This window comes from Cannabis sativa, chromosome 6 (assembly GCF_029168945.1).
Source record: "Cannabis sativa cultivar Pink pepper isolate KNU-18-1 chromosome 6, ASM2916894v1, whole genome shotgun sequence".
Lineage (NCBI taxonomy): Eukaryota > Viridiplantae > Streptophyta > Magnoliopsida > Rosales > Cannabaceae > Cannabis > Cannabis sativa.
In genome coordinates this window covers 3,124,757-3,137,216 of record NC_083606.1, presented here as the reverse complement: position 1 = coordinate 3,137,216, position 12,460 = coordinate 3,124,757, and the positions used below count along the sequence as shown (strand labels likewise).

Here is a 12,460-nt window from a genome sequence, read left to right as displayed (position 1 = left end):
ACAACATTATCTAATAAAATATGCTATGAACCATTTCAATTCAATCCCCTGATTTTTTGTACTTTATTTATAGCATTACACCATATTACTAAGCACTAACAAGTACTTAATTGAAAGTAGGAGTATTTTATTATAAGCTTATTATTATCTTCTTACTAAAAAAACTAAGCTGAAGTACAACAAACACAACTCATCCCAGAAGAGAAAAACCTAAACAGAAACTGGTGGTCTTCCTAGGTAGGTTTTTGAATAACAAAGGACATGCACTGACCCTGGTGAATATTATCAAAAGCTAAACAACGTATATAAGCAGTTGGGAATGCTTTTTTGCAGTCATGGATTTCACTGAGGACCTGAGAAGAATCATTGCAGCCAAACATGGGTAGCTTCCACATTGTCCAATATCTTCCATCATAGTAGCCTGGCATCTTACTGTTCTCCCTGTATACATGCCCAACCTTCAAGCAAAACATAAGTGTTACAAGGTATGATTCTTTCTTAATAACATAACCTAAGCTAGAAGACTAAGTATATTAGCTTCTGACCTCATCAAATTCAAGGCAAGGGATCCATCCCTTTCTGATCATGTAATTTATCTCTTTGGCAATTGAATCATCTGAAAGAGGTGGGAGATAGGATAGTGCCTCAAACTTCTTATTGTTAATTGGATTCCATGTCTGTAATATTCAAAAAAAGCAAAATCAAAAGATTAAACAAAGTATCCTAAGTTGATTTAATTATGGCTTATTAGGACTTTTCTTGATTATTACCTTCATGCAGTGAGTTTTTGAACCATTGGAGACAGTTTTCCTGGTCCACCCAACTGAATCCTTAGCTGGAAGAAGCTCAGTGAAGTTGGATCTCAGGCCAACATAGCCAGAAACAGCAGCTGGAGCAGTAAATGAGGTAGCAGACATCCTAACCTCAAACTTGGTTAACAGGAGAAAGAAAATAATTGCAGTGTTGTAGTATTTCCTTTCCTTTCCTTTATTCTTATTTTGATTATTTTAGTATCAAGTAGTTTACTAGGAAAATGGTGGAAATGGTTTCTAAAAACAACAAAAGAAGTCAGCTTTATATTTGTTGTGAGATCAAGTGTGGTTTTTTTCTTTTCTTAAAGATGAGTGGTATGGTATTTCGGTGGGTACTACGAGGTGGTGTAGAGTTTTCCCTATTTAGAGTTTGGCTCTAGTGGAAATGTTTTGGGGTCCCACCTTACATTTTTGCCACTTGTGAATTGAAGACATCAGCATACAACAGTTTTGATTAAATGTAGAGATATGTGACATATGTCTGTGAAGTTAGTGATGAATGCCTATTTGGATTTTTTGTTCTCTTAAGCTTGGAAATTCAGGATGTGGACAACATGGGTTCCTGAACAACTTTCGTCATGTTCCAAAAATAATGCTTGAATAATATGAGAGAGAAGCCAAGTTGAAACTGTTTCAATCTTCAATGGTCACTATGGATATCAAATACATCATGAGTACTAGATTCAAGAATCTCTTATCTACTAATTAAATCATTAAGCTGAAGAAAGCCATTAAAATTGCATATGAATACCATCAAAAACTGGCTGCAGTTCATAGCCACTCATCATAACAAAATGACATTTTTTTTAATGTTATGACTGAAAACTTTCATGCTATTATTTTCATTTTTTTAAACCGCCTAATCTGAATAACTTGCTTAAATTAAATTGAGATAAGCTGACAAAAAATACAAATCGAAAAATTCGATGAAAATATAATCTGTCTGATCTTTATATTGGGTGGATTGAAAATAATATCAACCCCACTATTCAACTCTTACTAATCCAACCAACACAATCAAAAGGGTTTTTATGTATATACATATTTATATATATATCATATACTTTATATGAATTTTTAAAACATATAAAGTTAAAATTAATATGTTTCTTTTATGTGTTGAATTGAACTGTAAGTGTAAGGGGTGTTCACTAAGTATCCGATCCAATCCAATCCGCACGATCCAATTCAATCCAATCTGCAAAATGCGGATATCCGCACTTGCGCGGATTGGATTGGATTGAAAAATCTAAAATCCGCACTTGTGCGGATTGGATGTTGTTTGACCTCAAAAAGTAACCGATCCAATCCAATCCGCACTTAATTATATATATTTTTAAAAAATTATAATATATAATATATATTAATTTTCTAGTAATATTAAAAAAAAACACATACTTCTAATTTATTAATCTTTTTTAGTAATATATTGAGTTAGTGTATTTTATTTGTTTTATAATAAAAAACACTAGAAAAATTATTCTATTCACATAGACACATACACACAAATTTAAATATATATATATATACTAACTTATTTATTTTAGTAATAAATACATATATATTTTAGTGTAAATTATATATTGACATATATGTATATGGGTTTGATTTATATATAAATGGAGATGGAAATAGATTATTATTGGAGATTAAGAAACAATAGTCTTATTTTAATTTTTTTTCTATGAAATATTAAATAATTTATTATTAAAAAAATAACCGATCCAAAATAACCGATCCAATCCGCACTATTGCGGATTGGATTGGATCGGATTTAAACTATTATGCGGATCGGATTGGATCCAAAATATGAAATCCGCACTTAGTGCGGATTGGATGTTGTTTGACCAAAAAAGTGCGGATTGGATCGGATGAACACCCCTATTTATAAATATATATCTATTTGTCTCGTTATTACATCTAATTAAAATATAGCAATTGAATGTAAAAAAAATATATTAATGATCGATTTGGACGGATTAACCTGACTAACTCGACTAATTTTATTGGATTGGTTTCTGTTTTTTTTTTAATTAGACGAACTGTACTTAACATAAACCGATCAACGTACATTATCCCTATGTATTATATTATAGTAAGATATTTCTGTTTTATTTTGAGTTGTAAAAAGTCCATTTTTTGCTGCTGAATCATATGATTTGTCATTTGTTTTCTCTCTATACGGGACTGAATAATCTTTACTATTATAAACTAAAAATACATGGTTGAAAATTGAGCTATGGATGAACTTTTAAGCTCCCTTTTCAGTTGATCCAAAGCACAGTAGATATTCCTCGACTGAGAATGAGACTTATCATCAGCTACAAATTTATGTACTACACCACTAATCTCAATGAAACTCCAACCAGAGATGGTGACAACATCTCTCTCCTTCATCATTTTCCTCACCCTAATCACTTCTTCCCAACTACCAATTGTGGCATACATATTAGCTAGAACTACATACCTTCCACTATGTTTAGGCTCTAATTCAATCAAAACCTTTCCCACCATCTCTCCTAACTCTACATAGCCATGCACTAAACACCCTTTTAGCATTGACCCCCAAATGGCTCCATCTGGTTTCATTGGCATATGCTTTATCAACATTTCTGCCTCTTTTACTCTTCCTGAACGTGCCAAGAGATCAACCATACAGCCATAGTGTTCGATCTCGGGCGATATTCGGTAAACTTTAAACATTCGTCCTAAAAACAGCCATGCTTTGTCCACCAAAGTTTCATGGTTACAAGCAGTGAGAACACCAATGAATGTCACTGCATTTGGTTTCGGTCCCTTCTCTTCCATTTCCCTGAAAAGCTCAAGCCCCAAATAGTTTTCGCCATTAACAGCTAGCCCCACAATCATGGCTGTCCATGCTGTTACATCTTTATAACCCATTTTGTCAAATACTTCTTGAGCATCTCTAATAAACCCACATTTTGCATAGAAATCAATCAAAGCAGTAGATAGCTCAAGCTCATATTCAATACCAATTTTGTCTATAAACAAGTGAACCCATTTCCCTTCTTGAAATGCTCCAACTGAACCACAAGCATTAAGAACACTAACCAAAAGAGACCCTTTTAGATTCACATTCGAACAAGTCTTCAACTCACGAAACAACTCAATTGCTTCATAGAAACAATTATTCCTTACGTACCCAGAAACCATTGCACTATAAGAAACATCATTTCTCATAGGCATTTCATCGAACACTTGACGTGCTTCACTAATCAAACCATTATTACAGTACCCACTCAATAAGCTAGTCCAACAAACCACATTCTTATCAACACTTTGATCAAAAACACGACGAGCTAACTCCATCGATCCAAACTTGGAATAAGTACTGATCACAGAGCTAGTAACATAAGCATCAGAACAATGCCCAAACCTCACAATCTGACCATGAAGTTGACCAAGCAAACTCACAACAAAACAAGCCTTGACCAAAACTGTGAAGGTACGAGAATTAGGGTCAACGCCGATTCTTCTCATTTTGGTATAAAGGGAGAGACCCTTTTCGAAATTTGAGATTTTGGAGAAGCCCATTAGCATGGAATTGAAATCGAAGACATTGGGTGTGGTGATTTGATCGAAAAGTTTCTGGGCGTAACCTAAGTGGCCGGAGTTTGATGATGATAATGATGCAGAGAAAGCTAAGAGCTTGCTGGCGATGTAGGTGAAACGAGAGAGGCCTTGAGTAATGGTATGAGCATGGATTTGGTTGAGGTGTTCCATTGTTGAACATGTTTGGAGAAGACGAAGAAGAAGACATGATGGGCTGTGTGTGATTGAAATTGAAGTTAACAAAGTTTTGTTCATACTAAACTTAACTACCACAATTCATTTATTTTTCACACTAGGAAACGTTGTTATGTAAATATGAAGTAATTTGCCACGTATATTCAAATTATTTTTTAATAAAAAATAAAAATTTAATGATTTATGTTCACTAGTTGTAGCTTCCCACAAAGCTGGTGGAGGAAAGCATTTGGATCCCTTAGAGACACCATTGAAGGCACAGGGCTTTATGGCAAAGTCGAAATGATCTCATTTGGAACAACATTCAACCTTTTGTAAACAAAGTTATGACTCCTGCTAAACTCACTCTTGATCAATGGAAATTTGTTCAATCTTTGTCACTTATTCATTCCCTGTCTTCTCCAATAGATGGCAATAGACTTGAGCAATGGTCTAAACCAATTTACTCTCAGATCAAGGTTAATGTAGACGGAGCAACTTTTGTTGATCAGAATCATTTTGGCGATGGTTTTGTAGCAAGAGATAATGATGGCTTCCTCATTGAAGCCTTCTAAGCTTGCAAACCTAGTGTTGTTGGAGCTATGTTCTAGTTGAAATAAACTGATTAATATTGTCTATTCTCTGCGAAGCAAAATTCATATAATCTCTCCATATGGTACCATTATTAATGAGTCTAGACTTTTGTTGTCCGTTCTTAAAAATGTGTCTGTTATTTTTGTTAAACGATATGCGAATAAGGTTGCCAATTTCCTTGAAAGAGACTCTTATTCTAAAGCTGGTTGTACTATTAGTAGGAATTCCATTCCTGCTAATTTATTGTCTTTAATTTCAAAGGACATTTGATTAATAAAGATATACTTCTTTCAAAAAAAAAAAAAAAGAATGTCACGTTACTATTGACTTACACTTAACAGTTAGGTACTTACAGAAGTTTCAGAAATATAATTATTACCGTTAAAAGTTAAACTCAAGTATTTATCTATAACCAAGAGTTAAATTTAAATATTTCCGCCACAAATTACTCAATATGAATAATTAGTATTTTTGCTTTAAATTTTCTATGGTGATGTAGTAAATAATAGTTGATAAATGGATACAAATTAAATACAATAGTGAATACAATATATGTTTGGATATCAAGTAGTAATTGCATATAAATTTATACGAGCGGACCCAAGTAAAGGACGACACGAGTCCAAGCATGACACGAAAATGTGAGTTTACAAACTGTATGGGCTTACCCTTTAAAATAATGGCACGATAAAACGCGACCCATATCTTTTTATGAGCTAGCACAACACGATCTATATTATTATGAATTTTTTAAAATATGAACAAAGCCAGCAAGACACGTAGTAGACGATATACTTTGATGTTAGTAATTATTTTTGTATTTAAAGAATTATCTCATCTCAATTGAAAAAACAAATATCTTTTTAGTAAGAAATCAAATCCTGTTTCTATATTCTTCTTGTATTTTTTTTTTTTAATAGTGCATAATTTTCTTCAATATCTTTTTCTTTGTTTAAACTTTAACCTAGAAGCCAATGGAGAGTACAATGCAGCAAGCTTCCAAGGAGCCAGGGCAGTAAGAACATGGTTGCCTTGCCCTTCTATTTGCAGTGTAAACCAAAGATAGTGTTTCTTTTTTCTAAGTAAAAAATTGGTAAATTGTCTTGTAATTCAGAAGAAGAAACACTAAGGTCATAATATCAAGTATGTATAATGCTAGAGACATTTTCAAGCTTAAGGGGGTAAAAGAAAACAAATTTGTCAAAACAACCCTACGATTTCGGGAAATTCTCGTTCGCAACCCAAATTTTAAACCGTATTTTTCTTTTAAACATGAATCACTTGATCAAAATCAAATTTTTCTTCAAGATGAAATCACTCAGCACGAAAAGTCAATGTGAAACCTAATGAGTTTTTTCAAATTCAAATTCAAAGAAAAATACAATAGAAATAGGGAAGACCTGAAAAATTGGTGAAGTTAGATTCATACTATTTACAATGAAATTTTCTTTGATCATACATACATGTAAGAATATATGAAGAAAAGAAAAGGAAAAAACTACTGTGGCTTGATTTGACTTCACCGATTTCACATGCTGAAACCACAAACCAAACCAATAGTTTCAAAGAAAACAAAACAAATCTTAAAATACCCGAAAGACAAATTTTCCATGAGTTAGACAATTTTGAGGAATACCCTTTTGTTAAAATACCATCAGTTCTTTAACTTGTCAAAATGAGCTCAGACAACCCAATTCCTAATTTCTATCTAATCTCAGAATCGAAAAAGTTTCTGCAGCTAACCTTAACTTCATCGCCGCCTGTATCGGTTGATTTTTCTCGTGCTGCCATGTGCACAAAGATTTAGACATTCATGAAGAACTAGTAGTAGTAAGCAAAGTCAATTTGCCATAATGGATATGAGTTGAGACAAACTGAATGAAACAAATTATCATAATAAATGATATCTAAACATTCTTAGATAATAAGAATGGGGAAAATGGTGATGATGACAAATATATATAAATGATGAGATAGTTCAAATGAAGCATGTTAGGTAAAGATGAACTAAAGAATTACTGCTGAACAAACGAGGAGTGCGTTTGCACTCAAAACTCGATCCAACTAAAGGATAAAGATGATGATGATTAATGCCAAAGCTTCATGCAGAATCCAGAGGGAACAACAGAGGATCTCTTGCTCGAAATGCATTCTGTAAAGGTGTCAACAAGTTGCTCAGCAAGTGATGCTGGTTCTTCTATGAATGTGTCGATAAACACCTTAACAATCCTTAGCTCCTGTGAGCTTGCTCTCAAGCTATACCAAGTTAGGAATTTCTGCCTGAAGTTCTTCTCTATATGACCCTCACATTCTAACCATCTAATCACCTTCACATAATACTCAAAATCCCTATCTGAAAGGCCGTTTCCTGCACATTCCTCGTCAGGCCTTTCTGCATTTCTCTTCTTTGATGTGCTACCATCTTGGGGTTCTCCTTTCCCTGCTGCATTTTCTAAATCCTTGCTGCTTGATTTGGATCTCACATTTCTTCCTAGCCCCTCCTTTAGTATTTCTATCTTACAAGGTGTAATGGGCAAGCCAGCATCTGAGCTACCAGCAAATGGCACGCACTCCATTCCAGTTCGAACTGGAGAGTTCGACCCATTATCAGTGCTAATGTCCTCAACAATATGACCATCAGATGAGGGTTTGTTATCAGGTTCTACAACATCAGAATTGGATATGGAGCCAACCAACCGAATTGAACAGTTCCCATCTAACAAAGATACTTGATTTCCCTTGTTTTCTCCTTCACCTGTGCTGTTGAACGTAATAGTACCATTAGACAAACTACCAGAAGCAACCTTTTCATTATCCTTGCAATAACTAAGATAATTCTCTTGACGGGTATCAGCCTGCTCGCTAGATAGTGCAACGTTATTAGTTTCATCTTCTACTGATGAAGGATTAGAGAGGCTGCTACAGTTAGTTGCTGGGCTTTGACTTCTTTCCGGGACATGGCAATTTGGAAGTTCATCTGCATTGCTTGTTGAGAATCGAACTATGCTGGTGCCCAACTCCTTGGTACCATCATGTGAAACAACTTTGAAACAATACTCTGTGGCAGGAGTAAGATCTCTAACAACAAATCTTGCATTTGGCGCTAACAGTTTGCATGTCGGTTCTTTAGGATAGTTGATATCATCAACCTTACAATGCCACAAGGAGTAGAGTACGTTATCATCTGATAAAATATTTTGAGATTGTAAAAAAATGGTGAGCGAGGTTGCCCGAGTGTCTTCAAATTTGATCATGTTTGGCCCAATCGGTTTCTTATCTGAAATGAAGTAAAAAAAAACATGCACATTATAAATTGATTACATTTCACTAAAGATCTCAAAGGTACATGTAATTTAATCACGACGGAGCATTCATTACCTTGTTTAATGGGATTGGGCAATGGATCTGAGGTTACATTAGAATTCATTGAATCCAGCAACTCCACAGCAGAAGAACAAAGTTTCTGAACCTCGGGTCCAGAAGAAAGCCTGTTGACAATACCCCTACCCATTTTGACGGGCAAACCATCGAGTGGACCAACTTCAGCTTGAAGTTTCTTTGAAGCTTCATCAACAAGCTCATAAAGCTTTTGATATTTTTCAGTTCCTTTGAGAAGTTTTTCGCTTAAGGAGATACGATACCACAAAATGTCCACTCGTCTGGTTTCCCTTGCCACCACCATTTGTTTTCTCCAACACCTGAATTAATTTAACCAACCAATTCATGAGGATTAGATGTAAATTAACAATGGCATAATGAAGCCTTTGTATAAAAATGACTACTACATTGAACGAAATAGACATTACGTAAAAGAGTTCATTATGGCATAGTTACAGACACTGCATATGTTCGGCTACATTATTATTAGGATTGCATGAATACAGTTAATTAGCATAATGTGGTCTGCATTTGAATTTGTGACAGCATTAGACAAACCAGTAATCTAACTTGAAAAACCAACTTTGTTCCTAAATAATGATCATTAACTCAAAAGGATCTAAAAGTTGTGGAAAACTTTTGCAAAGAAGAAAATCAACATGATACAAACAAGGACAAAGAGCATAAATATTTACCCGAGTAAATCATTCTCTTTCCCGCAAGAAACGCAACAAAAGCTACCATCATGTTTCCCAACTTTCGCCTTAATACCAATGCCAGATTTTTCGTGTGTCAAAGCACACTCAAGATGGCATGACATGCCGCATGAATCACTTTGGAATGGAGGCTCTGAGCTGCACATTAACCACAAGCTAGGATCTTTGTTATCGTCATACTTATTACATATGCAACACGAACACCTCTTGCAAAAGGCACCTTCTCGATTTAAAGTAGCTCTACAAGCAGAGTTTTTGCAATATATTACATTGCTAGTCAAATCAATGATGCCATTGTGGGTCGATACACTAGCAGCCGCAGTAGCTAGCCGAGAAGGTTGCTCAGTTTTCCTCTGTCTTTTAGCAGCTCGTTGACCAGACATAGGAGAAGCCTGTGAATCAAGGTCTGTTGTGACACCCTCACTCCCTCCCGATTTCTTTTCAGATACAATTTTCAGAAGATGCTCGATAATCTTTAACTTTGTTAAACCAGTATACTTTCTTTCTTTTCCCATCTCAACACAAAGGATCTGTAAAATTTCCTGACGACTCCATGATTGTAGCAGCTCAGACGCGCCTTCTGACCAATTCGATATTTCATAAACAAGTTCTCTCTTTTTCTCCATACTCATCTTACCGCCTTTTGATGGATCAAGTGAAATTCCTGAACATCAAAATTTAAAGAAAAGAACAAACATTTAAGGAATAATGAAGAACCCCAATAACCATTTTTTTTTTTTCAATGCATTCACATTACAGAAACCCAAAGACAAACCTTTTTTTTTTCTTTCTTTAAATCAAATAACAAAAGAATAATTTAAGTAACCAAACTTCAACTTCTACCCATAAAAAAGAGAGAGACACACAAGTGGTTGACTTGTACGAACAAAGACAGCCCAACTACAAATATAAATCAAACAAAGTATACTCCATATGATTGGGTAAAGATAACATCAAAGGCATCACAGATTATTGTATTGAAAAGTCAAAACAACTTCATTAGAGTTTGACTTACAAAATGCCTATGGTTCTGTTCTGCATTTTCTGAAAGGATATTAAACCCAGGCAGAATACTCTCCTAAAGGACATCAATGCATTACAGCATTTGATTAAAACAACAAAATATTTACCTCTAATTAATAATAAATGTTTAGAAGAAAGATAAAAATATAAAAAAGACAATGCTAAAGGGAAAAATTAATTAGATTCAAACATCGATCTATAAACAAAAACACACCAATTCGCATAAATACAATCAATTTAATCAGTAACCCAATAATACCCAGATGTTGAAATCAAAGCCAAATCCTTTAACAACAGATTAGACAATGTTATATAACGATTTGACCATAACCCAGATTAGAAAATCACCTAAAGATTCAACCTTTATCAACCCCATCACATAAGAAAATCAAAACCCAACATTTTAGACTGAATCAAAGGGAAAAAAAAAATTACCCTCAGAAGAAGAATCGGTGGCCATAATTATAGGAAAAAAAATAGAAGGGAACCAATCAGCTCACCACATTAGCATCAACAACCCAAGTTTTGTGAACCTGTAAATAAGAAAATCCTCAGAGCACAAACAAAAATAGCAAACAATATAAATATATATATATATAAAGGTAATATTTTAAAAAATAAAAAATAAAAACCCAAAAAAATAAAAAAAAAAAGAGAGAGAGAAAGAGAAGAAGTGTGATGATGAAATAATGAAATAACAAATACCAAGAAAAGAGAGTTGAAATTCTTCCACTAGAAACGAATCCATGCCTTGTTTCTTCTGGGTTCTCTCTCTTTCTCTATCTCTCTCTCCTTAGTGGGATTTAACCAAAGCGGATGAGGAAGGAGATTCGAGGGGGAGGGAGCAAGTACTCTTCTTCCTTCTTCCCCTTGGAAAAAGATTAGACAGAGAAGTATTTTAGAGAGAGAAATTGAAAAGTATACACAGATATATATATATATATATATAAATATATATACTACTCCAACAGTGGCTTACTGCATGTCATCTTTTTCACCCCAACGTTCTTTATATTTATTATTTATTTTAATAATAATAATAATTAAAATAATACTAATAATTAAAATTATTTATTCATTAATAGAAAATATACCTAACCCTAGTAAAAAAAATGAGTAAGTGTTATATTATTATTCATTGAGTTACTCAAAATATATTTATATTTTATTCATGTTTTCAGCCTTATGAAAAAGATATATATTTTATGTGGACCCCAACAAAATAATTATGACCAATTATGAAAGTAATCATACTTTTATATATATAAGAAAATTAGAAACTATTTAAACTAATAATAAATATAAAAATTATTTATTTATTTACAATTAAAAATTAAATTTAAATATTAATATTATAAGTTATTTTTTATATATATTTTCGATATTCAAATTATTATAATTCTAATTACAAAGTAAATATTTTCGATACTTGCAAATTTTCAGTAAATATTTTGGATACTTACAAATTTTTGAAAAAATTAAAATGGTTTGCAGCCATAAAAATAAGTATATTGCCTATTTTATTTTATATATATGTAAAATAAATTATTTAAACTTAATTTTAGAAACACCCAAAGATATATATAAATTACTTTTTTTTTATAAAGGAAACTATATACATATATATAAATTAATTAATTAGCACAACTAACCAATTAAAATACGATGACTCAAATTTACTACTACATTTTTGTGATTCTCATTAATCAATGAAATATAATCAAGAAACATAGTTGAACTTTCCATACAAAGAAATAAAATATTTGTGATTGTTGGTTAAGATATATTTTAATATATATTCTTTTTTAAAGTTTGTTGCTTTTTTAATGCGAGTATTTGAGTAGTGGATTCCTTCTCAACTCATTAAAAAAAATTAAATCAACATGTTTTTCTTATATGTATATATAATAAAAAACAAAAACAGATAAAATAAAATTATGGCATAATGATTTTCATTGGCTTAAAAAAAAATAATAAATAGGTTGGGTACTTGTGTGCCATTTTAAATTCCTCAATAAACAAAAGATACCAACTTTCAATAATAAGAGCTATATATTTATGAGCAAATTAATGCAGTAAATGTTTGTATATCTATAAGGGATATAAGAGTATTGGAAATACTAAAGTGTTTAGCACCACTACAAGTGATGTCGTATAATTATATTTAAAGATTCTCAATAATCTTTATTC

At 32.8% G+C, this 12,460-nt stretch overlaps 3 protein-coding genes across 4 annotated transcripts; all 3 read right to left on the bottom strand.

Moving 5' to 3' along the window:
- Window positions 1–39: 39 nt before the first annotated feature.
- On the bottom strand, window positions 40–1,375 carry LOC115725363 (ribulose bisphosphate carboxylase small subunit, chloroplastic 3). Its single transcript, XM_030654853.2, has 3 exons — window positions 771–1,375; window positions 546–677; window positions 40–458 (listed from the first exon to the last, which is right to left on the bottom strand). The coding sequence occupies exons 1-3, from the start codon at window positions 915–917 to the stop codon at window positions 234–236; spliced, it is 504 nt and encodes a 167-aa protein (XP_030510713.1). The 5' UTR covers window positions 918–1,375; the 3' UTR covers window positions 40–233.
- Window positions 1,376–2,996: 1,621 nt separating this feature from the next.
- On the bottom strand, window positions 2,997–6,807 carry LOC115724661 (pentatricopeptide repeat-containing protein At5g66520). The gene has a single exon (XM_061116873.1). It carries the CDS (start codon window positions 4,638–4,640, stop codon window positions 3,024–3,026), a length of 1,617 nt encoding a protein of 538 aa, XP_060972856.1. The 5' UTR covers window positions 4,641–6,807; the 3' UTR covers window positions 2,997–3,023.
- Window positions 6,808–6,978: 171 nt separating this feature from the next.
- On the bottom strand, window positions 6,979–11,249 carry LOC115724994 (VIN3-like protein 2). 2 transcript variants are annotated; one of them, XM_030654385.2, is made up of 5 exons: window positions 10,976–11,249; window positions 10,706–10,803; window positions 9,227–9,911; window positions 8,532–8,851; window positions 6,979–8,430 (listed from the first exon to the last, which is right to left on the bottom strand). In XM_030654385.2, exons 2-5 carry the CDS (start codon window positions 10,728–10,730, stop codon window positions 7,241–7,243), a joined length of 2,220 nt encoding a protein of 739 aa, XP_030510245.2. In that variant the 5' UTR covers window positions 10,731–10,803; window positions 10,976–11,249; the 3' UTR covers window positions 6,979–7,240. The 2 variants fall into 2 exon arrangements, with proteins under 2 accessions (XP_030510245.2, XP_030510246.2); XM_030654386.2 differs by having other exon boundaries at window positions 10,771–10,803; window positions 10,976–11,208.
- Window positions 11,250–12,460: the final 1,211 nt, after the last annotated feature.

Coding starts and splice junctions, on each gene's coding strand:
- LOC115725363 (XM_030654853.2), bottom strand. CDS start 917: ATGTCTGCTACCTCATTTACTGCTCCAGCTGCTGTTTCTGGCTATGTT. Junction 678..770: donor CAAAAACTCACTGCATGAAG/GTAATAATCAAG, acceptor TGAATATTACAG/ACATGGAATCCAATTAACAA. Junction 459..545: donor CTTGCCTTGAATTTGATGAG/GTCAGAAGCTAA, acceptor TTTTGCTTGAAG/GTTGGGCATGTATACAGGGA.
- LOC115724661 (XM_061116873.1), bottom strand. CDS start 4,640: ATGAACAAAACTTTGTTAACTTCAATTTCAATCACACACAGCCCATCA.
- LOC115724994 (XM_030654385.2), bottom strand. CDS start 10,730: ATGGCCACCGATTCTTCTTCTGAGG. Junction 8,852..9,226: donor AAAGAGAATGATTTACTCGG/GTAAATATTTAT, acceptor AAATTAATTCAG/GTGTTGGAGAAAACAAATGG. Junction 8,431..8,531: donor GCCCAATCCCATTAAACAAG/GTAATGAATGCT, acceptor ACTTCATTTCAG/ATAAGAAACCGATTGGGCCA.